The sequence below is a fragment of the Neolamprologus brichardi genome, chromosome 14, assembly GCF_056152115.1.
Source record: "Neolamprologus brichardi isolate AB-2024 chromosome 14, ASM5615211v1, whole genome shotgun sequence".
In the NCBI taxonomy this organism is placed as follows: Eukaryota; Metazoa; Chordata; class Actinopteri; order Cichliformes; family Cichlidae; genus Neolamprologus; species Neolamprologus brichardi.
Window position 1 is genome coordinate 31,764,444 of NC_142117.1, and position 27,029 is coordinate 31,791,472.

At 39.9% G+C, this 27,029-nt stretch overlaps 1 protein-coding gene across 3 annotated transcripts; it reads left to right on the forward strand.

Annotated features, from left to right (window-relative positions):
* Window positions 1-1,177: 1,177 nt before the first annotated feature.
* Window positions 1,178-26,559, forward strand: mtus2b (microtubule associated tumor suppressor candidate 2b). 3 transcript variants are annotated; one of them, XM_087851124.1, is made up of 15 exons: window positions 1,178-1,314; window positions 6,603-8,602; window positions 8,971-9,157; window positions 9,808-10,014; window positions 14,006-14,152; window positions 15,364-15,462; window positions 16,006-16,202; window positions 21,796-21,862; window positions 22,324-22,538; window positions 22,828-22,933; window positions 23,020-23,093; window positions 23,176-23,274; window positions 23,389-23,508; window positions 23,795-23,895; window positions 25,114-26,559. In XM_087851124.1, the coding sequence occupies exons 2-15, from the start codon at window positions 6,806-6,808 to the stop codon at window positions 25,319-25,321; spliced, it is 3,624 nt and encodes a 1,207-aa protein (XP_087707250.1). In that variant the 5' UTR covers window positions 1,178-1,314; window positions 6,603-6,805; the 3' UTR covers window positions 25,322-26,559. The 3 variants fall into 3 exon arrangements, with proteins under 3 accessions (XP_087707250.1, XP_087707252.1, XP_087707251.1); XM_087851126.1 differs by having other exon boundaries at window positions 23,798-23,895; XM_087851125.1 differs by having other exon boundaries at window positions 8,974-9,157.
* The last annotated feature ends 470 nt before the right edge of the window (window positions 26,560-27,029 follow it).

The following is a 27,029-nucleotide window of genomic DNA, read 5'->3' on the forward strand; positions in this document are numbered from 1 at the left end:
TTGTGGGGATAGGTTAATTGGATAATCCAAATTGTCACTAGGTGTGAATGTGCGAATGAATGTGAGTGTGAATGGTTGTCTGTCCCTGTGTGTTGGCCCTGCGACAGACTGGCGACCTGTCCAGGGTGTACCCTGCCTCTCGCTCTATGACAGCTGGGATAGGCTCCAGCGCCCCCCGCGACCCTGAAAAGGATAAGCGGAAGCGAATGGATGGACCTCCTGCTGTATAGATGGTTTAGAGAATCGATATTAATTCATTAGTGTAGTTTCTTCTACTGTTACCTTTAATACTTCAAGTACAGTAATCAGAAAGATTGGAACCAAAGAAAAATCTAAATCTAAATTCCTTCAGTTTATTCTGCAGACAAACTGTTTTTAGTGTTTAACACTGTAAATAATTCATAAGACTACTGCCAAATGTAAAATGCTATAGTTACCCTAAATTAACTATGTTTCTGTAATGTTTAATCCAGTAATATAACTAAGCTGTGTACTCAAAATGATCTTTTTAATGTTTGAATATAATTACTGTTGTTATCGGTGGGTTGTTTTGTGTTTTTTTTTTTTTGACTGTTTAAAAAAGCACATGATTATTTTTTTTGATTTGATTGAGGACCGATTACACTCATTTTAATTTGTTTGTATGGTTCGCCTAATAACCATTTAGCCAGACGGTCTAATAAATCCATGTCAACATCCTTTCAGTTGATCCACTCTCCCTCCTGCACACGCACGAACCATTTTGCCTTCTAACTTTGTTTCCAAACTGCTGAGCGGTCCCTCTGATATATTAATTTCTGAAATTGCACCTCGTGGTCACTCTCAGTGAAAACCTCCGTCTCCACCCCGTCTTTGTGTCAGTGCCACTTTCTCCAAACCAAAGATCACGGCAGGACTCATCACCTTGTAAACCTTCCCTTTCACTCGTGCAGATATCCTGTGATCGTATCCTGCACCCACTTGTTCCTCTTCTCATGTGCACTCACTGTTGCTTTGTCAGCTGTTGCCCCAGCTTTTTAAACTCCTCCATCTCCACTTCCTTTACTCCTTACATCTTCACCTTCCCATCCGCCCCACTCTCATTCACGCTTGCACTGCGTGTCGCTCTGTAGTGGGGAAGAAATGTCCTGTCTTCACCTGCAGGGGGCGACCCGAGTCCATTTTGTTCAATCTCCTCTCGTCTCCTCTCCTCCCTGTTTTCCAGCGATGATGCAGACTGTACCCTCTTCATCTCGGCTTAAACTGGATGTCTCAATCATTCTTCATCAGCTCTTCGCTGACGGGCTCTTCTCCAGATTCACCTGAATTAAACCGGTAAGAAATTTCATTTCACAAGGGGAACAGAAGGCGTTTGCTGTCTCCCTCTCAATCTCCGATCAGCGGCAGTGATAACTGCATTTATTGACCCTGCTGCATCTACTCGAGACTGCGGATGATCCTGTTGTGTTTCTAATAAGGTTGTTTTCAAGTCATTTTCTAATCGTTTCCAGGGGTGCAGATTCTAATATAGCGTTTGCATACCAAGCTTTGAAAAGGTAACCTCAGCACAATTGCTCTCACCTCAAAATGTGTATGTGGAGTCACACCATGTTTTATTTATTGTGTCCCCCACATCTTATGTTTTTTGTCTTTTCTAAAATCAGCAAAGCCGGTCCTTCCTCTTTCTGTATTTTTCCCTTTGAACAAAAATAGTTTCCTAGTGTGAGGAACAAGGTACCCAGAGCAGCATGAATGTGCATTAGTAATAGTGAAGTGACAGATTTCTGTTGGTGTGGCTTGAGTGGTGACATTTATTGAAAAGGCCTGAGTTGTACTGGATTATGTAAGATGTGACCATAAAATGCTGAGGGCCAGTGGGCAGCATGCACAGCCAGTAAGGCCTCGATCGTCTTACCGGAAGCCTGGAGATTTTATAAACTGAACACAAAAGGTGCTGTTACTACATATTTGTTCATTTATGTAAGAAGCATTTGAATTTGCTTCCACATGATATAATTTTGTGGGTTTTTGCAGCCTGTGAAGCATTCATTTGTAGTTTTTCAAGGCAAACCTTTGCCATGTGTATGAAAAAGCAAATCTTATGTGAGCTTTAGGTGGTTGCACAAAGAAGTCAGGGGCACTGAAGCATTAAATTGAGAGAGAGACTGCTGCCTCCATTTTCACTCATCTTCAATTTTTCATGAGGGATCTAGATTAAGCATCAAGTGAGGCTTGGTAAACAAATGAAGGCCCACATCTGTGAGGACCGGCAAGCAGCTGCATGAGACAGCTGACACAAAACAGAAGCTGACACAGCTTCTATTTCACAGAGCAAAACAAGCTGTGCGGGCACATCTTAACATAAGTACTCCTGCGAGGCTTGGATGCACAGATTTTCTCAGTGGCCTCTTCAAAGGTGTTGCCTGAATATTAGCAGGCAGGTGGCAGGGCAGCCAGCTGAATGATGGGAGATGGGGGAAGCATTTTAGTGGTACAGCTATAAATTTCCCTGTTCTCTCTTGTACTGTTATGATGTCACTTGAACTTTGCAGTAGCATAAAAACTGACTGCCCGAGTGTTGAATAGTACTATAAGTGATACCAGGAAACGGAACAGGAAGAAAGTGGCAAATGTCCTTCAAACCCAGAAAACTTGTGAATAGAATGAAGCTGAATGAGAGACATAAAGAAGAAAAGTTAGTTCATGTATGAAATCAGAAGATTTTACAGTACGTCTCTTGTAACTGGATCTAATCACTTTCAAATGACCCGAACAAAGCAAACTTGAGCTCTAAAGGATTCTGGTGTTTCTTGTAAATCCAACCATTCCTTTTACTTTCACTTACCAAAGTCAGGTAACAGTTGCAGCACACACTTGTCTCTCCATTTCCTTTTCTTTCTGGGGGATCACGCATAAGCCTCACCAATCAGTTTGTCCATTTCCAGCTCCAGTTTGCCATCACTTGTTAACAACATCCTGAAATACTTCAATACTTCACTTGGGCCAGCAGCATTTGGTTGCAAACGAACTTGGTGTGCTGAAGGTCATGACATGGTGAAGTCAACATATGTCATCTACAAAGATTAGAGACACATCACTGTTGTTCCCATTCCCAACGCCCTCCTCACACTGGCTGCATTTTCAGTGCTGGTCCATAAATATCACAAACAGGAATGAAGACAAGAAGCAAACTTGCCAGTGTCTAACCCTGACTAAAACGATGTTGGGCCTTGTGTTTTGAATGCAGTCACAGCTATTGCTTTACTTATAAAAGAATTGGATGGCTCATAGATACAAACCTTACAGTCTGCACTGCTGCAAAAGACAACAGGGTTCTCCAAACACATTTGAATACCTTCTCTAACTCTACAACTCTATACAAACATGTGTAAACTTGACGTAAAATGAAGAATTGAAAGTCTAACTCTGTAGCCTTCCTGAACTTCTCCTAAATCTTTTGCTTTAGCAAATGCTAAAGTAACAGCCTGTCTCCTCTCCCAATATCTGTCTCTGTTTTTAATGCACCCCTGGGTCAGGTAATCCTGAAAGCTCTCCTTCTTCCACATGATGCCCTCCTTTTGTACTTATATCTTAACAGCAAGTTCTTAGGTTGTTGAACCTTTAACTGCAAGGCCTTGAACAAGTCCTACCCAGATTTAATGTCCCTAGCCAGATGACTGTCCTGTTCCCCAGGCAGAATCCAGAAACGGGTCTCTAAGCTCGGTAGCAGGTAAAGGTAATGTGCAGTTGACTCCAAACCCATACCTGGTAGTGTTACCCACTGGGTAACACTTAAATGTGTTTTTTGTGGGCTGTTAAACTCCACTCCCAGGTCTGGCTAGAGGATGAAGGCCCATTTCTCCTTTCTTTTTATAAATGTAATTTATGATTCTTTACACCTAAAATTTCCATTTGCACAAGTTATCACTCCCAACATAACTTTGATCGATGATATTTCACTACTTTCTAGATCAAATATTAACAAATGCAGTTATATAAAACTCAACAAATGCACCATATCCATCATGTCACTGCTGTGCAGATAACTGTACCATAGTGTCCATGCTGAGGTCTGCACTTAACCGATTTAGAGCTGGAAATCAATTTAAGGCTGATGGCTGCAGCAGAAACAGTTGTGTTAGCAGGTTGGGTTGCAGCCTTTCTCTTAAAAACAATATTTTATAGCACGTGTCTGGAAACATTCAACAAGGAAAAAATTTGTTAGTAGCACCAGTGTTTTGTCTACCTGCACTGAGAGATTTTGTGTCTCAGTGTGGTTTAACAGTAATCACTGCAGTAAATGCAGGTGTGCTGTCTCTGTTGTGCAGAGCATGTGCTGAAGCAGCATTTAGTGCGATGTTTTAGCTTATGTTGCAAACGGACACTTCTGTCTGTAGACCCTCTCTGCTTTTCTTGTCAAGTTTACAAAAGTTGACTTGTTCTAAGCACACATCAAACTCTAATAACAGGCAACAGCACAGGGAAACGACATGCTATTTCCTGCTGCGTAAGTGAATTTATTAGGACACAAATGCAGAGCAAATGCCTGAGATGGAGCAGCAGGCAGTCAGTTTTCTTCCTAGTAGGTTTAAATTTCTTTACTTTAATTGGAAATTTTCTTGGAATTTAATTTTTTGTGCTAGATGAACTTGTCAACCACAACTGGATAATGGGAAAGGCATGATGAGGTGATAACAGCATGTGCAATTTCTCTGCAAAAAAAGAGTTGCTGCTTAAGATCAAAGGGCCTGTCAGTAATCTCTGTCCTTTACGAAGGGTCCACACAGGACATTTCATTCACATTTCTCATAGTGGATTAGTAGAAACTCTCTGAGCAATTATGGTACCTGCTGGCTGACTAAAATTGCAGGACAATTAAAGGAAGTGGCATAGCTCTTAATCTGAGCGTGCAGGTGGCAGGGCAGCCAGCTGAATGATGGGAGATGGGGGAAGCAGATTTGGCAGAACTTCCAGATTTTGGTAACATATCAACAAACTTAAAATTCATGTTGACAGTTTAAAGCTCTTCGAAATACAAAGTTTACATATAGATCTCCCTTAATGAAGGAAAGGGTTAAATATCATGAAGGCTGAAATATTATATTTATTTATTTGTCTATTTTTGTCAGTTTTAAATAAAATCATACATCAAGCAGCCTATTAAAGGATTTTAGAAGTGCAGAAGCAGACAGTTGGGTCATGAGAGCTTGTAAAAGCCTCAGTAGTACTTGGCAGTTTAGAGGTGGCCCATCATAAACACTGTAAAAGTTGTGGAGGTAAAAAGTCCACAGTCACTCAGCTGATTGGACAAAAAAGAGGTTCTTGGATGTTTTTTGTTTTTGTTTTTTTTGTTGTTGCAAGCAATAGATGGTGCAGAAAAGGGATAACAGAAATAATGTGTATTTGTTAATGCAAGTATCTCAAAAGTATTCACAAAAGACAATCTCAGTAACTCAAGGCACACGGATAATCAGAAACATAAAATATAAGAAAACAATTCCATTATGAAGGTCAAATGTAACATCGACACTGTCATGCTGGTTTGCATCTGACTGTCATAAAGACAGAACAATAATGATAGTGTCCATAAACAAGAGACAGTGTCATTGTATTTTCCCTCCAAAGGCAGAATTTGCTTTTTTTGTCAGCGTACTTAAGCTTGTCTGGTTGTTATTTTTTCCCCCCGGATAGTTCACTGTGGCCGGAAGATAGTCATTCCTTTTTTCCCTTGTCCCTAATTGTATTTTAAACTTAGCAGTCTCTAGTTAGATCAGGGAGTTATATAATTCAATACAAGTAATTTTTTTCGGCTAATGTTTTCTGTTTGTACCTTCTTCTCTGTAGCTCTTGTTCTAGAATCAGTTTCTGTCTTGTTTAACCACAAAGTTGTTCCCACCTGTAACATATATTCCAAGGAGCATATTATCTTGTCTGCTGAATTCACTCGCATTCCTAAAGCTAGAGAGAGACCGGTTGCCAGCTAAGAGCTAATTCACTAATGTCATTTTTTTAAGAGTCAGATTTGTGAATACAGCTCTTCACAAGAGTGCTGCAAAAAAATTCTGGATCCTTGACAACATTTCAGTCAGAAACAAAATAAACAAGATGTTTGGCATGTTTAACATTTAGGAATAAATGCAGAAAAGATTCCTGGTTTTCACCACTGTAGGATTTTGCAATCCTGGGAGCCCAACAGGCCTGAGGTTATCCCACACTGGGCCTGAGAATTTTCTTACAAAAGCTGTAACCATTAAGTTATCATATGACCTCAGCTGTTTCATATACAGAAACACCCATTAAGGTTTTTTGAGCTACAAAGAAGTGTAAAAAATTACACTTAATAATATAAATATTGTTTATGCTGGCTAAATCACTCGTTGCTGTGTTTGTAAGAGGTTAACTGTGATTTCTCCTGCTGGTCTAGCCTACATTACCTTCTGTGCTTCTACACATCTTTCACTGCCACCCCCAAAAACCTCACTTTATTTCATGGTTTTATGATGAAACAGGCTGAAAGATTTAAATTATTATAAGATGGCACAGTTTTTTAAATATACCTGTTGAATATTGTTTTTAAGTCATCAGTATATTTTCTTTACTTGTTATCTGCTGTTTTTATGCAGGATAAGGACCTCAGACGTTGTGAAGACCCATGCTCCAAATTAGACATGACATTCAACATTCACATTTCTGATTTACTGAAAATAGGCTCCTGCTCTGCCAGTAGGACAGCTTGATGGGCAGACAGACTTTTTGATGCTTGACGATGATGATGATTTCTTTTAAGTGCTCTTGAGGCTGCCACAAACTCAGAGCTGATTTCATAATGTGTGAGCGAGAAGAGCCCTTTGGTGTGGGGGAGTTAAGGAATAACAACCAGCAGGGTGGCATGCTGGCTGATGGCGACGCCAATGCCAATGACATTCGGACAGAAGATGGTGGGAGAACTGGGGATACTGGCTGTCTGTCAGGATTGATAACTGAAACAGCAGAGCAAGACAAAGTCATCATCTGGGGCACAGACTCTCAGTGTGATGACCCTGAGCTGGCTGAATTTGAGATGTTAGAGTGTCAGGAGTTGGAGGCTTATCTTGTTGAGGAGGAAGAGGACTTTGTTGGGCTTGCAGAGCGGAAGGAGCTTCAAGAACAGCCGTCATCATGCAGAAAATCCACAGCAGAAGAGGCGATAGATTATAAGGGCAGGGAAGAAAGGAAGTCAATTCTGAACGGTGCCAGTGAGCAAGAATCCAATGGCTCTCATGTCTCTGAGAGCAGAGAAGCTTCCAAGACTGAGTTAAGCTCTGAAACTGATGTCTTTGTGTCCTGTCTGTCCACCATTTCAAGCATGGCCACTGCCATGGACACTGTTGGCAAGAACCAGATGACAGACTCCTGGCATATTGCCTCTGGTCCTCATTCAACCATCTCAGAGGACCTCACTTCCCAGATTTGCACCACTATCTCTGAGAGAGGCAAGGCCTCTCAAATAGTTGATGATTCTTCTCTTTTTGCTAGAAAAAGCACAATAACCCAGAAAGATGTAGATATGAATTGGAATTCAGCAGTTCAGTCAGATGATGCTGTATCACAGGCACATGATGTCAGTGGCAAGCCCGGGACAAATAATAACCATAGAAATGAAGCAAAGGGTAGTGTTTTGGAGGTAAATTGTACTCAGCACAAGGCTTTAACCTCTCCGACAAAATGTCAAAAAGAAAGCAATGCTAAAATAGATAAAAGCACACAAGCGGATGAAACCCCTGATGTGAACTACAGGGCTCTCAGAACAGGTACAAAGGGGACTCAGTCATGTGTTGAACCTAAAGCCATAAAGAAACAAGACTCATTTGATAACACACTGAAGAAACAAAGCTCTTTTGATAAGAGTCTGAAAAAGCAGCCTTCATTTGAGAATTCTTTAAAGAAGCAGCTCTCTTTTGATAACACCTTAAAAAAGCAGGGCTCCTTTGAGAACACCACCACTCACAGCTCTTCAAGTCTAGAAAGGAGGAAGCCATGGGGAAGCCCCAGTCGACCAGCAACTCCTACATCCCCTAAAACCACCTCCTCTTCGTCACCTAAGAGACGACCTAGTGGTTCTCCAGCTAAGGTCCAGGGCATCAGGGCACTGAGCCTGGAGCGCAGTGACTCCTCTCAAAGAGGAATAAGTCAAACTATCAAGCCACATGCTAAGACGAGTTTGAGCAGTGGAATCCCCAAACCTATCATGCCTCAACAGAAGGAGTCCGAACCCAGGAGATCTTCGCCCCCTCAGAAGCCCAAAAACGTGCGGCCAAAAATCATCACGTATGTTCGAAAGAATACTCAAGCAAAACCACCACTCACCGATGCACTAAATGAAGCCTCCACACACACAAGATTACCCTCTTACTCCAACCCACCAGCTCTCAAAGATCCAAAGGTTGCTTCTCAAACGAAATCCACACCAGTGCTCTGTTCCTCAAACCTGCTATTTGACAGATATCGACAGGAGATGCAGAAGACAGGATACTATCCTCCAGGTGTTGCTGTGACTGGAGTAAAAACTCCAAGCAGCACTATCCCTCAAAGGAGTGGAAAGTCAGACAACTTCCAGGAGGCATCAGAGAAATATCTTCAAGAGGTGAGAAGCGGACTTTTGTTTTGATATGTTCACACGACTCGGCTTATGGTGTGGTACAAGTATTCCAATTTAGCATGATGGTGGCTCAACCTGAAAGCATTTTTAACCCTTTAATTGTTCATGCAGATTGGTCAGTTCCAGCTACACTGCACATGCTGTGTTTTAGATTAATATGGTCACGTACTGGCTCACATTGCACCACAAACAGTAACGGAGTGGTAATAGATTAGATGTATTATCACACAAAACCAAAGTGCCTAACTTAATAATACATGAATCAAACCTATCATATGGTACCTTGCTGTCCATCAGTCTAGAATGTGAATGATGTTATAGTAACTGGTTTTGTTGGTGATGATGTCCTTCAGCAGCATGTTTCCCCTGAAGGAGGTAGTGTCTACCGCTCGCCAAGAACCCTGAGACCTCAGCTTGGGCTAGGTGCAGTCACCAGGCAGCCTGCAGCCAAGCCAAGAGTTCAGCAGGCAGGTCAAAGGTCAGGTCCCTCACAATATCTGGCTGCCAAAGTGTCCACTCCAGGCCAACAAGATCTGGCAGGTGAGATGGTAACGTTTTGGCAAATTGACTCAAAAGTGAACTGAAATGTTAGTTGCATTTTTAGTATCAGAGACAGCTGCATTTTCAAAGGTTGTTTTGGGAATGTTCAAAATTTAACACAAGATGTATTTGTGTATGCTTACGTTAAAAAAACCCAGTGTGGTTAGATGATTAGGTCAAATCTTGGGAAATCATTTCAACAGATTTCTCTCATCTCTCTCTGCCTACTTCAGTATTCTCCTCACTCTCCCATCGCGTAGATGTCGAGCTGTAGAGTTATTTATTCAACAAGCTTCTTGGGCTTGCTGAATGATTCACCTAATTTTTTTCCTGTCATGCTTATGGATGAGCCTTGGCTTTTGGCACCTCAACTCTTTGAAGTGCAAAGCATTTGAAGTTAGTGTAACTTGCACATGCTACCAGCTCGCACTGCATAATTTTGCCTTCTTACATTATAAATGATACTCTTGGCTGGTTGCACATATGCTGCTTTCTTATTTATGTGGAATTTAGTCATTGAATAATGTTTATATATCTATATATATGTAATCTTCCTCTTTTATTTATTCATTTTATTTCAGTATAAACTAAATCAGTTTTTTAAAGGTTTTTTTCTTGGTTTTTTTTTTTACTTGTTTTTCTACCTTTAGGAGAGCCCAGGAGGGCAGGTCCAGAAACTACGCCAAAAAGCCTCCTGCTCAAATCAGGCCAGTCTGGCCTTCGTCCTCCAGGCTTCTCTGCCCTTCCAGCTGCCCGTCTGGCTTCTCTAGGATTTGTCCGGAGCTCCAGTGTCTCATCTGTATCCAGCAACCAGTCTAATGAAAGCACCCACAGTGACCCAGGCCGAGGTTCTCAGTGTAAGTTATGTCCACTCAACTCATTTTTTTATGAATTAGACTAATACTGTTTTTACTGCTACTCTGCCTAAATAAAAGGTTACCCCACACCAATGTTTTACTACATCTGCATCTCCTTATTAGTTCACCAGCAGGTGTGGCTGGTCTATCCCCAGTTACTATAGTAACAGCTGCTCATTTTGTTTCATTTTCAATCATTTGTCAGAATTCTGCATTTGTAAGCCGCTGCAGCACAGAGCCTCGGAGAAGAAAGTTACTCTCTCTCCCTCTGCTGCCTGTGCTCAGCCTGCATACTGCAGAATTCCCAATGCATATTGCAGTACCATCACTGAAATATTCCCCAGTCCTCATCTGCATAAAGCAATGACAGCAAAATTCACCTGGCAACGTAATTATCTCTGTGTGTGAACGAGATGTCAGCAAAGTGTCAGGAACGAAAGTGTCGGTTAACAAGACATTGTTTTATTACCAAAAAAGGTTTTGCTAAATATGAGCAGGCCATGTGTGTTGTCTGCTGATTCATAGACGTTACACAAACTGACCATTGTTTAGGAAATGTTTAGATATATGGTTATGTTCTGGGTGTAAAACCAAAGCAAATAATGCAATAGCAGCCATTGAAAGTGATTCACTAAAAGTAGTGATAAATAATGATTCTTCTATTTTAAATACAATGATTTTATTTTCTTTGTAATAATGTAGGGCAGCGGTGTCCAACTCCAGGCCTCAAGGGCCGGTGTCCTGCAGGTTTTAGATGTGTCCTCGATCCAACACAGCTGATTTAAATTGTTAAATTGCCTCCTCAACGTCTCTTGAAGTTCTCCGGTGATATCTAAAGCATGCAGTACACCGGCCCTTGAAGCCTGAAGTTGGGCACCCCTGATGTAGGGTCTTTACCTTACAATATAAACCGCCTCTGGAGAAGCTGGAACCAATAGCATCCAGTTTCATAAAGGCTACCCCAGAAACCTGAAACACTGAAAAGAAACACATAAGCAACAAAGCAACAGCTTAATACAGACCAGTCATGGTAAAAATAATAGTAACAGTAACAGAAAATATAAAGAATATCAGAGAAAGCGGCTCTTTAAGACAAGCTTGCAAACTTCTCTGGTAAATTTAATTTAAACTGATAGACATCAGATGAAAATAAGATTTCGCACTCTGGTAAGGTCATTAATTTTTATCTATTGTATGAGTTTAATCATGAATGCTGTCTTTGCTCATTGTCATATATAATTACAGGTTAATGTTGTCCTTTGCTTAAACATCACTACATTTATTCCAGTCTTTGACAGCTGAATCCTGCCTATCCTTAGAAATTGTAGCAATAGTACTCTTAATTAGTTGGTGTATACAGTACCACTGATTCTCAAGAAAACAACTACAGTTCAACTCAACATTGATATGAGGATGCCCAACTTGACTGCCAGTGGCTCTGTAATCTTTTTAGATATGTAAACTGAAGCAGATTTGTGTACATTTGAACAAATTCAGTATCTGCCAGATTGTAAAATACTTGGAAGCAGCAGCTCAGATGGCATACACAACTGTCTGCTTGCACCACAGTGTTTCCCTTTAGGCTGTTGGCTCAGACTGCACCACGCTATAACCATAAGCCCCAAATGCAGCTACAAGCAGGAACAAGCAGCTCCTTGTCATCATGATGCTCAGGTCTGGTGAAATAATTAATTCGCTGGTGTAGTTCAATCAGGAGGAACGTATTACACAGTATGCTGACTGTAAAGTAACACAGACCTTTCTTTCTATTTTTCTGTCACCAGTTCTTTATCACTGCCACACGGCCCAGAGGCACATTTGTTCTGAATGTTATTAGCTTGTCTATTCTTGCTGCTTGCAAATTAGTCACAAGCAGAGTCCTCATTGGTGCTGATCAGAGGATTCTTACTACAGGGGGTGGATTTGTATTGTACATGCACGCTAGAAAGAAGCATTTAGCAGTGTGAGTCAGCCTTCGGCCGTCTCCTTTAGCCAATCTTTTTCTTGGCTTCGTCTCCATTTCAGTAGGTCACCTTTGGGAAAAGGAAAAAAAAAGAAAGGAAAAAAATCTGCTGACTCTCCCTGGTGTATTCATGCTGCTGCATGCTGCTGCATTGGAAAGCATCACTAGACGTGTTGCACAGAGCCTTGGCATTTTTACATCAAAAGTGATTTAATGTCCTCCTCTAATCTGTGTTTATGCTATACTGTCCTTTGTATCAATAAAATGTGCTAATATATATATATATATATATATATACACACATGTATGTATCACAACAGCTTAATGTTTTTTGAATGTCTGCAGCCTCCTTGGGTCACAATTTGACATTATTAGATCAGTGTGATGGTATTTTAATTCAAGGGCACAAAGCTATCCTTTCCTCTTCAAAAGTGTTATATTACCAATAGAGTTTGTGTCAGCACTACCATTGACTGAGCTGCTGAATATTTTATGATTAGTAATTAAAGCTCTTTGGTTTGACTCTTCACTTATAACGACAAAGTAAATTCCATCATTTATGCACTGATGGAATTTTTTTGACTAGTATAAAGTTAAAGGTTTATATCTGAGAAATGCATACTGTATACAGCATGCAAAAATATGTAGAAACTATCATAATTTCATTGTGATTATTTAGAGGATGTTTCAGCTGCACTGTTCCTCAGCCTTTCATTTCCATAAAAGCTAGAGGCATAACAGCAGCTCTTATGAATAATTACTATGTTTACAGCACCCTGTTTTTTGCGAATCTTGATGAGAGTGTGCAATTTACCAGAAAAAACAAAACAAAGCAAAAAAGAACCAAAACTCCATTAGGAAAGAGTGTAATGATCTGAAACGTGCATGGAATTGACAGTTAAAAGCTTTAATGCCATCATTCCACAGTTTTTCATTTTCAAATGGCGCTGAGAATTCCCTCAGTATTGCTAAACCAAATCAAATCTTTTGTGTTAAGAAACAAGAACATCATTTACTATAGGCCATGGCTGGCTCTATACCTATTAGTTTGCATAGTCAGGTATTTCCCAAAATTGTACATGTGACTGTACCGTAATCCACTGAGACATGAAGTGATTGAAAGCGATCCAGCATTTAACAACTCACACCTTTACAGAGGGTCACAGGGGCTAAAACATTCAAGTCAAACTGTGGGAAGGAAAAACTCCCTTTTAATAGGAAGAAACAAAAAGCTCGCAGTCATAAATTAGCCACAAAGATATGTCATACCTGCAAAACATGAATAATTCAGTTTTTGTAGTCAACGTCAAAATATCTACGTTGGCCAAGGTGAAATATTTGATAGCTATCTTAGCCATTTCCTCAGAATCTAATGTTTTTTCTTTCTTTTTCGTCATTAGATATGCAACATAATTCTTAGCACAACTAGAAGTTATTAATATACAGGTAAAGACAACCTTTTAAATGCTATAACTTGTTTTGTCCATGGTGACTTGCTTGCTTTTATTACAATTTAGTAGACATTATATTGGGTTGAGTTTTCTTTTTGAAACTGTGATATAACCCACTGAGTAATGCTCAAAGTTATAGGGAGAAAAATAGGTAAAAAAGTAGAAAAGAAATTGTGTGGTGGCAGCGTTTAAATTTTATTTAAGTAAGAGTTCAGAAAATGCTGGAAAAATATGGCGACCTGAAGAGCACCAAATTTCTAACAGCTTGAAATTTTCATAGAATGAAGGGAAATTTTTGCATGCATTACTTAAATATGAGGAAATTGTCTACAAAATAAAATTCACTAATCCTGTGGCGGTCAGGTGAGACTCACTCACTGATATTTTTAGGAAATGACCCATATATTAAGAGTCAGCGCTAGAGCGAGCACACTGACTGCCTTACATAGGCTTAATCACATTCGGGAGGTGAGAAAATTGCAGCTTTTAAATAAAAACATATTTCGTACATATATAAATAGCAACATTGTGTGATTTTTGCCACAGTCCCTGAGCATGTTTTTCTTTTCTCATGTAGATCCCAGCAGTGGCAGCGATGACACACCTCAACATAAAGCCACAGCACCAACCAGAGAAGCCTCCCCTGCTCAGAGCTGTCCTCACCCTCCTAATGCCCCCAGCCTCCAGCGGCGCAATCTGCCACCACGGCACTGCTCCCCACTAGGTACAGCACTCTTGCACAAAGCCAGAGGAACCAAACGATTGGGCTCAATTTGTGTATGTGTGATAGAAATTCACGTTTGATTTCATTCCTCAGTATAAGCCCCACCTATTCCCACACAGCTGCTTAGAGAAATGTCTGAGTTTTAAAGGTTATTGTGGAGTTTTAAGTAAAACCAGGAAGACAGGACAGTTTGTCTGTGCTGATTTGAGCTACAGTCCTGTACATGGGCAAGAAGTTGAGCTAGAAACAATAAACACAGCTGTGCTTTTTGTACTCAAGCAATGATTTTTTTTTTTTTTGCAATGTTGCTAATTATGATTGTAGTTGAGAGCATAATGACTATGATTGAGTGTTTACTCATTTATTTGCTTTTATTGTCCATTGTTCAGCTCAGTTTGCTTATCAAGCTTCTGATTTAGGACTAAAATGAGTAGAAAATAATAAATAGTATTTAGGACTACTTATTCATGTGCTGTGTTTCCAAACTGTTGCCTAGCATTGCATCACAGCAGGGATACAGTATCATACAGTAGCCTATACTCCCCCTCTGGTCTTGTGGGCGTCTTGATTGTTAGCTAATGCACAGTGGTGCTCATGTTGGCGTCTTTGCAGTGAATGTGGAGCATCAGCGCCATCCTGTGGCGACAGTTTGCATTTCTGGGTGAACCACCAGTCGCCCCATCTTTCCACAACAGAAACTGTGTCAACAAGTGAAGCAGTAACTCCAGCTAGTGGTCACTGTCCTACAGTGATCGCTGAGTCTTTATTTCAGCCATTTTTTATGCTTTCAGTTATTCACTGATTTGATTAATTTTAAGGAAAAAGCAAAACAAAGTTGTTGTTTGTTTTTACTACCAGTTTCCATGCCTAGGCATTAAATCTGCTTTTCCCAGGAACTCTGTTGGAGGGATGAACAATATTCTACAAAAAATATTCTACAAAAAAAATCCCTTTATATCGAGGATTTCATTTAATCAGTCACATGTGTATCATATTTTATTCAATATAAAAAAGTGGTGTTATTTTATAATGTTATTCATGTTTTGTGTCAAAGTTTTGTCTGTATTAAAAAAACAGAAGTAGTGTAGCAGAAGTACAGGTTAACCAATATTTAGGCAAATACTTCCTATGAGATAAAACCAAAATAAATGTCTGTCTTATGTTTTAATTCTGTGTATTACAAAGAAAATAACACCTTTTTTGTTACACAGCGACTAGGAGAGATTTACAGAAGGATGCAGAGGCTGAGCTGTCACCAAAGTCCTCCCCTAAAAGACTTGCAGTGGTTTCTCCCAAGCCACAATCCCCTGGTGAGTCAGCCCTGTCACACCGCATACATTTAAACACAAACTATAGGCACATAAGGTGTGCTTAACATACCATGATGTGCTTATCATACCATGATGTCTCTTTGGTTTTTTTCTAACTGGTAAAAAGAAGGTTTTTTTGTTCAGGACCATCAGCTGCTACTGTATCTTTAAAATTTGCAGGGACTTTTTCATTCCGTGTCGCTCCTGCTCTCTCGCCGCACTTCATCCCAGACTTTACCCATAGCACCGTGATGTTGCCATAGCAACAAAGCACGGTAGCTCTAATGCTAGGATGGCTCCTTCAGGAGCAGTACTGCTGGCTCAGATTACAGCAGCACAAATCAGTAATTTCTGCTTTTCTCACAGACCAAACAGTGCAGGTGATAAGGGTTTTCATACTACACATATAATACACTTTTACACCAGCATCCACATAAACTGACTTGTTTGTTTTGTTTGTGTATATATTTCTATTTCTATAATAAGTCTGAGGAAAAGTACATCAACATACTATATTCTTCTGCCTGTTCTGCGTATCTGCAGTTCGTGGTCGGACAACAGCAGTTCATGGGGCCATTCAGACCGAAAAGGCACAGGAGGTGGATCGCGCTCAGATCCAGCAGCTGCGGGAGCGATGTGAGCGGCAGGCCCTGCAGCTACAGACTCTGCAGGCTCAGTTAAAGAAAGCCTCGCTGTGCCTGGATGTTTTCAGCATCACTACCCAGCACTTCTGTCACAAGGTAAGATTTAGCAGAGTTCTGCAATCCTGGCCTGGTCGACCGCAGACTTGGAAAGCCGAGTAAGAGTGCAGTGTTCCAATTCTTTCACTCTTAATCCTAAAATAGGACTACGTGTGTATGACACATGTGATATTAATGCTGTGACTTTATTTCATTCTCGTTAAACCTCCTCCTGGGGTGAAAGAGAAAATATACAACATCATCATTATCAAAAGGCAACATAAATAAAAATATTTGTCACCAAATCACCAAATTTAGCAGTTTTACACTGTATAACAATATCCTTAATATTAAATATTACACCATCCTAATAACATTTGGTCTCGACCTAAAATAAACAGGCAGATATTTTTTGTCTTTGCAAATTAAAATGACTGCATTAATAATTGAAGCTAAACCAGTATTTGATGTATTTGAGGAATTTGATGTTTTCTTGAATAAAAATCTTGGAGTTTTAGTTGAGAATTATGAAAAGAGAGCTTGCTCGTTGCTGCATGAGTCTGTAACAGTAACATATCTTGATATGTAGCAGCATTCAAACAATTCTTTTAAAATCTCCCTGCAAGTTTGCTTTAATGCGACACAGAACAAGTTCCTCACTAAAGTTGCATCCTTTGCAATATGTTTGTAGATTCATCGTGTTACTGAACGGCAGTGTTTTGTAGGGTTACAGTCAAAAACTGCAATGCAAATGTTGCAGTGAGCTCCAGAATGCGATTACACACTGTGTTGCAGTCCTTTGCACAAACCTGTAGCTTCTGTCTTTTGTTGTCAGGATTGCTTTGTTCACAAAGGGAGCCGCTTGCTTTAACCCTCTTGTGACATCTTTTGAGAATGACTCTAAAGGCAGCCTCTTTTGATAGTTGGTAGTGAAATGCTGAGGATTTCCAAAGGTGCTTTTTTCTAGTATAAAGAAAGAGAATGCTTTTGGGATGTGTTGTGGGTTTGTATACATGGAAGTATATTGGCATGCATTTGATAGGGGGGTGTGGTATATCTTGTTGTGTCCGTTCTTCTGGTGCTGCTGCTGGATGGGCGACTCGGTGGAATCGAAACACATTTGATATTTAATATTCTTTTTTAATCACTCTTGCTTTTCCTGTATGCTGCTCAGATGAGACTGACAGAGTGTTTTCTGTTCTTCCAATTTTTATTCAGTACTTGCTTTACCCTTTCCTAGTCCTCTGTTTGCATTCAATATATTTGTCAGCCCCACCCGCTGGTGGTGCTCTACAACCAAAGATTAATGAGATTAGAGCTGCCTGTATGGCCTGCCTCTACTTTTGGTCAGACTGATTGCAAGACAGAATCCCCTCTAAATTTTAACAGTGGATCTTTCCAAGCATTTCTATGCCGTTGCACATGGGTGCATACTCTGTTTTAGGATGCGTGACAACATATGCTAATGTGGTTTAATTATGTTGTAATGAGTGCATTGAAGAGGTCACTAGATGGTTAATATTGGGTTAAGCTAGCTGATTTGAAGTGTTTTTGTGCTTACTGAATGAGGTATTTGTGCATATAGATATTTTTGCAGGACAGTTTTTATTCAAATCAGTGTTTTGGTTTCTAATGAAGTGTGTTTGTTCTGTTATGCACATCAGTGTCTGTAGATATGATCTTCCAGCTGAGCATCAGAGCTTATCATTCTCTACTCACTGATCATCTCCCTCCCCATCTTCTTTTGCTAAATTTTTTTCTCATACATGCAAAAGACTGTGTGTGTGTGTGTGTGTGTGTGTGTGTGTGTGTGTTGTTCCCTTCCATCCATATGAATGTGATACGGGGCGTGTTGGTGGGGGTTTAAGAGGAAGGCAGGCAGAGCTGGGCTGGGGCCGGCAGTCTTTGTTCCAGCAGGGATAAATGATGGTCGCGAACCAGGAAACGAGGTGAGGCTTTGGTCTTTCCATCTCTCCTCCCCTCTCTTTCCCTCCCCCTCTGTCTCCCTTACTGTTTCTTTCTGGAACTTGCATCTGTCACTGCTGCCTCCCGAGCCGGCTAAGGGATGCTGCTGCTATCTGCTAGCCTAGTATGGGCCACTGCTGCTGTAGGCTCCATTTCTTCCGTCTGTTCTGTCTCGACCAAACGGTAAAGTCAGTCAGTGTTCTGCAGGCAGCGAGCTTGTTTCAGCACCGAGGATGCCTCTATGTATGTGTGGCTGTTCGCAAGTGTTTAGTGTTTGGGGGGGGTCTATTTATATGATGATTATGTTCACTTGTTTGCTAGAGACAGAGCCTGATAGACAATGTAAAGCTGTGCATGATTATGCTGAGTCAAAGCAGGCTTGTCTTTCTCACTGAGCATGCTTCTTTCATTTCATAACAGTTTGCAGGGACATATATATAAAATGCCATTGCTACTGTGCTGTATGCTGATTTTTCTTTTTTTGGTGTTTTCATTGCATCCTTTTTATATCCCTACTGGTTAACTGGGTTTATTATATGTTATTATATATTATATATACATACATGTATATTATAGTTTCCTGTGTGTTAACTATGCACTCCTCTGCTTGGGACAAAGTCTAAATAAAAAAAACAGCTGCACACTGAAAGCTGTTTGTGGTACCACTAATTAGATCAACTAACTTAGTAATATTTTGCTGTTTGTGGTACCACTAATTAGATCAACTAACTTAGTAATATTTTGTAATATACTTAGTAATATACTGAAAGCTGTTTGTGGTACCACTAATTAGATCAGCTAACTTAGTAATATTTTGTACTCTAGTGAAATTATTGTAATAATAACTTGATTTATTAGATTAAAGTAACACAGACTGAAAAATGTAATTAATACAGACATTAATAAAAAAAAATATAGAAAATTTGTTTAGGCTTCTCTAATTTGAGAACTTGGTTTTTTTTTCTCTTCTATATGAGTGGAAACAGGATATTGTTCATATCTGAACTTTTTGAGGGGTTTTGGTTCATTATGATGGTCATTTTCTATATTTGATGATTAATAAAGGAGCTTGTAAAAATAGCAAAACAGTGTAACTGATAAAGAAAACCTTCGTGATGGGCATCCTAAAGATGGATTTTATGAAGATCATATGGGGAAATTAGAATGCATGTCACATCACTCCCCAGAGATTTGAATTGAATGTCTTGTGGGCAGGACCGTGGATCGATGGGTAGGAGCAGAGGTGGAGCTAAAGCGTATGAAATGAAAAAGCTGCTGACCCTCCTGAGGTCACTGCAGAGACTTCTTGATGACTTCATGTTCCCAGTAAAACCTCTTAGAGGGTGACATCATGACTGCTGTGACATACTGTTTACTGTCTCATACATTTTTCACCTGCCTATCTCCTTTTCGTTGTTTCTTGTCAGTCTCTCCCCCCTCCTTTTTTTTAAGTCTTCTGCAGTCATTTCACATTTTGGAGAGAAAACACATGTATCACACATAGCCTGTGCAAGTGCTGTATGGTATAACTTGCTTATTTATTTAGCGTTAACCTCCTAAGTAAGTAAGTAAGTAAGTAAACTTTATTTATTAAGCGCTTTTCGCAGACAGACAATCACAAAGCGCTGTACACAAATATTAAAATAAACAGTAAAATCAATAAACATTATATACAATGTAAAAGATCAAATGTAAATAATGTAAAAATATAAAATGTAGATCAACAAAAGGCTTGTTTGAACAGAAGAGTTTTTAACTGTTTTTTGAAAGAATCCACAGAGTCAAGCAAACGTAATTGTAGTGGCAAACTGTTCCACAGCCTTGGTGCAACAGACTGAAAGGCTCTGTCCCCTTTTGTCTTCAGTCGTGTACGGGGAGTCGTGTAAGACCCGAACTCTTCCACAGCATGAGTTTTTAATTTCTCTTTGATATTTGGGCATATTGGGGCCCGATGAATGTAAAAACCTTTACCTGATTTTTGTTTGTAAGAAAAATGAGAGCCACAAACAAGGATATTCTTTTAAAATTTTGATAGAACAGTAACAGTATAATGTCCTCGTAAGTGGATATCAGGCCCTTGTAGAGCAAAATTGAGTATTTTGGTCTAAATAACCCAAAATGTGATGTCCAAATATGTGGACGCCAGGTCCTTGGAGGTTAAAGCTTAATTAGAAGCAGAAATGTGAGAAAGAAAGGCCTGGTAAAAATAAATAAATAAATCAGCCTAATGTTAACTTTTCCTTTATACGAGCTGTTGTACCATTGCATATCAATTCATACATTAACTTCATTTTTTTGTTCTTTATCCCCCTTAGACCAAAGCTCTTTTTGGGATGCATTTTTAATTTCTCCAAGCTATTTGTGAACAGTATAACATTTTTCTTTTTCTTTTTTGGCTGCTCCCTTTAAGGGATCATCTGCCTCTAATCCTATCCCTAGCATCGTCTTCAGTCACACCAACTCTTTGTGTCCTCCTTGACTACATCCATGAATCTTCTCTGTGGTCTTTCTCTTTTCCTGCTACCTGACAGCTCCATTTTCAACATCTTTTGTCCAGTATAGCCACCATCCCTCTTCTGCACATGTCCAAAGCATCTCAGCCTTACTTCTCTAACTTTGTCTTCAGTGGGACCTGATATAAACTAAGCCTCGTCTTCAAACGGAAAGTTGTTACTTTGTTACATAGTTATTACTTTCTGATTTTATTTCTGAAAAAAACAACAACAAAAGTATATCTTTATATAACGAAATGTGTTTATTTTAAACCATAACACTATACAAGAAACTGTGCTTAACAAAGTACAAAACACTGTTGAGCAAAATAAAGTATAAGGTTCTAAAGTCTCCTGTCACTGGCTGAAGTTTCTCCTTTCTGATAAAAGAAGCTACTGTTTTCAATATGTAATATGCTGACATTTTGGTTTTATGTATATAGAAAATAATAACCATATTTTTTTTATGATTGAAGATATATTTTAGAAAATGTTATCACAGTTCCTTATGTCTTTGCTCTACCCATGTATGAGCAGCAGACACCCCAATTTTGACAGTGAAATTTCTCGTCTTTAGTCTGATGTGTAACCGCTAAAATATGTCATGGCATATTTTAAGCCAATGATAGTAAATAGAAGTAGTTGGTTATGGATTCGTTACAATGTAAAATGCATACTGTTGTTGTTTTTATTTATTTGTATTTATTTATTTATTTTACAACTCTGAGATGTAGCAAAAATATGCATGTCATTATCTAAGATCCCTAAATGCTTTTTCCACACGACGCATCACATCGGTGAAGTCCTAATATCCAGTAGCACTGCACTGACGCGTCCTGTTTCTCTGTGTTCTTGAGTGCAATATCTACATAAAACGGTTGAGTAAATTATTTTGCATCATTTGCTGAAAAAAAAACAAATCTTCCAAAAGGGCAAATTTTTAACACATCCACATTTTATTCACCCGAGCTTCATAGCATAACAAACTGTAGTGAAATTGGTGGGAGCAGGTTTAAAAACCCGACCTGTTAGCATTGTTTGTCGTGCTCTCTTACAGCCACCTTTAGCATTTATGACAAAGATCTTGCATTATTATGCAAGATCTTTGCATGCTTGATTTTCGCTGCTGCACTGACAAGAAACACCTAAATCCATTTGCACGGTCTAGAGATGTATGTTGCTGTGTGTCTTTTCAGAGTGAGAGTGCCATTGTGAAGGAGAGGGAACTGTCCCTGGAGCTTGCCAGAATCCGTGATGAAGTGGGTAAGTGGGATACGGCGTTACAGTTATGGCACCACAGGGAGGAGAGAAAGCAGTGAGTCACTCATCGCTCGCAATCCATGATGTATTACCGAGTGTTTGACCATATGGCCCATGGGAATTCACTTTGCAGACAGCAGTCTAGATTTAGTCTTAGACTGAACGTTAAGGTGTGTGTCTGGTCTATAAAGTAAAAAAAAAAACAACAACAACAAAAAAACTCCTATGTTGACACAGTTTCAAGTCACACTTTAGAACAGACTTGTAATGCAATTAAAAATATATTAAGAATTTTATAGATTTATCCTTCTTACTTTTAAAACTACCCTTGTGACATATAGCACCATAAGAGTGAAAAAAAAAAAGAAAAACTAAGACTGTGTGGAGTCAAAATGACTTGCCTGTCTTTTTAGGATGTTTTTTTTTCTTTTGTCTGTGTCTCTTCTATTCTGTTTCTATTCCAGCTGTCAGTGTTGCACACTGGGAGCAGTTGCAGCAGGAGAAGGAGGAACTGGAGCGTCGTTTTGAGTCTGAGCTGCAGGGATTGCGGGCTCAGCAGCAGAAGGAGCTGGGAGCGCTGGAGGAGCGGCTGAAAGCACAGCACGTGGATGAGACGAATAGTCTGCAGGCCCTGCAGCGAGCTGAGCTGGAAGAGCTACACTTCAAACAGCAGGAGCAGGTCTGTGCTAGGCAGCCTGGATATGAACCGCCATGTTTATCCAAATCTCATATGAGAAGTGAGAGTGAAATTTAACTAAAAACACAAGTTTATCTAAAAGACAAAAGTAAATCACAGCGGTTATTTTTAAATATGAATTTTTTTTAATTTATAAAATATTAACAGAATCATTTATTAAAGAGAAACACAAATGGGAGAAAATAGTGTGTTGCATGGTGTTCATATATATATGCATGTATGTGAACAGCGGGTAGCGCTGATGAGTTATTTTTGTGATTGTTGCCTGCAGCTTGAGGAGATGAGTCAGAACCATGAGGCGTCCTTGATGGAGATGGAGACGGCTCACAATGATACACTGGCCACTCTGCAAGAGGAGCATGCCAGGACTGTGAAGAGTAAGCGCCCCATTTAAAATCTGTTGCCACCCTGCACTGAATCACCACAGGTCAAGAAACATGACGGTGTGTGTTTCTCGTGTCAGATTTGAAGATGGCCCATGAACAACAGAGGAAGTCTTTGGAAGAAGAGTTTGAAAAGATCAGACTGTCACTGCAGGTTAACAGTTCTCCTTAAAAATTCATAATATGACCTAGTTAATAGTTTAAGTCATTAACAGTTTAATATCCACGGTCATCAGGATCAGGTGGACACACTGACATTTCAGAACCGTAGTCTCAGAGATCGAGCAAAACGATTTGAAGAAGCTCTCCGCAAGAGCACAGATGAGCAGATCGTGGTAAGAGCTTCATGATACACTGCTTACTGCTCATGTGACAGTAGCAACATTAACAGCAAAAAACTTGTTGATTGGTTTTACAGCTCAGTGGTGTTTTTTAATGCTTTTTAAAAGGATGCTTTGGCTCCCTATAAACACATTGAGGAGGACCTGAAGAGCCTCAAAGAAGTTCTGGAGATGAAAAATCAACAAATCCATCAGCAGGAGCTGAAGATTTCAGAACTGGAGAAAATAGTAGGTTTCAAGTTTCTACCAGAGAACATCTGGAGTATGTTGCAAAAATATCCAGTGCATTAAAACTTCTTTTAAGTTGGCATGATTCAAGGCAGCTTGCTGAGATTTATGAATGATTTCATTAGTTATAAAGTGTATCATTACTCAGCCTTCCCATTTACCTCCCGTCTACTTTCATTAGCGCTAATGTTTCCTTTGTAAACCCAAATCATTTAGCCTGCACCACTGTTTCACTCGTTCCACAAGTATTTTAGTGTGGTGTACCGTGTTACCTGTGTTTTTTGAGCAGGCTGCAAAGAATGTGTTCCTGGAGGAGAAACTACAAGTGTTACAACAGCAGAATGAGGACCTGAAGGAACAAATAGACAAGAATCTCGCTGTGTCCAGGTCAGAGAAAATCGATACATGTGCTGATTAAAGTTCCAACCATGAGATTTAACTGTGCTTGGTGCTTTCTTGTCTTAGAAGTGTTGCAGTTTTCATCTATGTTATACAGAATATTTTTGTTTATAGAGGTCAGTTAATCCATCCATCCATCCATTCTCATCCACTTATCCTTTTCAAGGTCGCAAGGGGGCTGTAGCCTATCCCAGTGGTGTTAGGGCGAGAGGCAGGGTACACCTTGGACAGGTCATCAGTCTGTCGCAGGGTAACACATAGACACAGACAACCATTCACACCTATGGGCAATTTAGAGTTTCCAATTAACCTATCCCCACTAACTGCATGTCTTCTGACTGTAGGAGGAAGCACCCAGAGAGAACCCACGCGAACACGGAGAAAACATGCAAACTCTACACATAATTAATGTTTAGAAACATTTACAATAATGAAACCCATAATTCTGAATGCAGAAATTCAATACTTTATAGAACCACCACTGGTAACTTGGAATAATTGTTTTGTGCATAATATTATCAGTCTCTTGCATCATTTAGATAATCACAGCACACAGTGTTAACACTGGGTGATCCTATCTTAAGAGAGCATAAACGAATGCTGGTAAAGCTCAGTAAACTGATGCAACAGAAAAGGGATAATTCATCTAAATGGTGTGATTTAGATGGGCCATTCCTTGACTGGATTCTGTGTTAACACTGAATCAAGCAGTGGCCCAACACTGGAACACCTTGACTCTTTTCTTTTTCAGCCATTCTGTTGCAGATTTGCTGCTGTGCTTGGGATCATTGTCCTGTTGCCTGACTCAATTTTGATAAAGCTTGTTTGGCTGTCTGACAATAAGAAAAATAAGCAGATATCGTCACTCCACCACTGTCTTTGACACTTGATATGAGGCATTGATGCTATGCTGTTATCCTGTGTTTGGTTTTCATCAAACATGGTGCTGTGCATTATGACCAGAGGACATTGTTCCAGAAGTACTTTTGAAAAGTTTGTTCAGATGGATTTTTGCAAAGTTGAACTGTGCTGCCATACTTTTTTTTTTAGAGAAAAGGTTTTCTCCTGACAGTTGTTCCAAACAAGCTATACTTGTTCAGTCTTTTTCCTCTCTGTGTTGTGATGAACTTTAACAGTTAACGTGCAAAAATCAGTAAGAAAAAAAAACCGTGACCACACACTTCTACCTTTTCCTTGTTACTTTAGGCAACTCTCTGAAGAGAATGCTAATCTGCAAGTGAACGTGGAGAAGGAGAGCAATGAGAAGAAGCGCCTTAGTCGCACCAATGAGGAGCTGCTGTGGCGCCTACAGACCGGCGAGCTGAGTCCTCGCATGTCCCCCAGCTCCTCCCCTATCCATCAGCCACCCTCTGGACAAGGCTCTCCTGCCCGTCCACACTCGTATCACCAGTGATGCTCTTCTGGAAGTTCTCGTCACCAAAAGCTTTTAGCTGGAATCAGAAGGCCTCATTTGTTTTAAACCTCTTGTGTGAATGTTTCTCTCAATCAGAAGAGGGATGGATGTTACACTATATAAACACAAATAGGTCTGTTTGTTGGGAAAATCCACTTGCCTATGTGATTTAAAGTTTGAACCCCACTGACCTAACCAATTGTACTGTTAATCGCACCTGTTACTAAAAGAAGGAATTCTCTCAGATTTTCCTACTCCACATGAACGCCCCACACAGCAGATGCACTGAAAAACTCCCACAGATTGTAGATTGATTGGAGAGCAGAATGAAAATCACGGTGCCTCATTTCCATGTTTTCGCCTACATCTCCATCTTCTCATCCAGCGCTCAGGATGATGGATGTACAAGACATAATGATAATCAAAAGTGCAACAACAAACACAAAAAGCGCCTTTTGCCATCCACTCTCTCCCACCAGCAGCATCCACCAGGACAAGGAAAATCCTTTTTGTGAGTAAAATCACAAAACTACCTACAGTGTTACTCTCAATGTTCAGATTCTTCTCTGGGGCTTATTATCCTTTTCATCCTGAAATATTGTAGGAGTTTATGACTGACTATCAAGCCGTTTAACCTCAATCATCCATGCTACTTTAACTTGCATATTAGCATTGACCTGAAATGTGTGGCTACAACAACAACAACCCAACTTATATCTTCTGAACTGCCAACACAGTCAACAGTTTTCCTGACCATACTTTGTAAAATCTGTACATGTATTGCTCTCTTTAAAGCATGATCTGTCTTCCAGTTATAACTAACTATATTTTAGGATTGCCTACAGTGGGATGAAGTGGCACGGAAGGGCAGTGGAGCATCGCGATTTAAAAGGAATTTCTTATTAACTTGAACAGGATTCATTAAAGCTAAAACATTGCGTTATACATTTCACACTAGGTGAGTTGATGCCCTTCACCCTTCAGATGAATTAATATAATAGACTGCTCAAAAAGGTAACACTTGATCATCACAGTATAAACAAAGTCAGTTAAACTTCAGGAATATTAGTCTGTCAGGTTAGGAAGCAAAAAAAAAATATTACTAATCAATTTAATCTGCCTTTGTGCAAATGAAACAACAAGAAAATCTCCAAGAAGGTAAAGGTTTAACACGTGTTCACATACATCTTTGCTTATTCCTGATCCTTACAGAATGATTTTTTACTCCAAGAGTGTGGAGAAGATGGGCTGTTATATGAGCAGACCTGGACAGGCCGTAGATCTGCTCCTTTGTGCCTTTGTGCAGATTACTAGCAAAGCCCTAGAAAATGACCTCCAGTATGCCAATGGTAACGTTATGCTGCCTGTAACATCATCCAGCATGACTGGGTTGGCAGTAGGTCAGTGATGGTCTGGGGAGGCAGAATTGCACAGGTCCTGCAAAAAGACATATCGAGACTGTCTTGTGACAGTATGTTCAAAAACATGAACATAAATAAACTGCCGGAGGTCATTTTGAGGGGTTCTGGCTCCACCTGTTCTTCCTTGCACTGAGGAGCAGATACTGGTTTTGCAGCTAGATTGATGCCGGTGCTTTAGCCCCTGTTCTCTCTTAATATGACCCCTCTTTTCTCATCTTCTGGTGCCATCCTGGGGGAGCTGGGCTACTTGTGCAGGTACAGTCTCATGCTACCAGTAGTGACAGTGA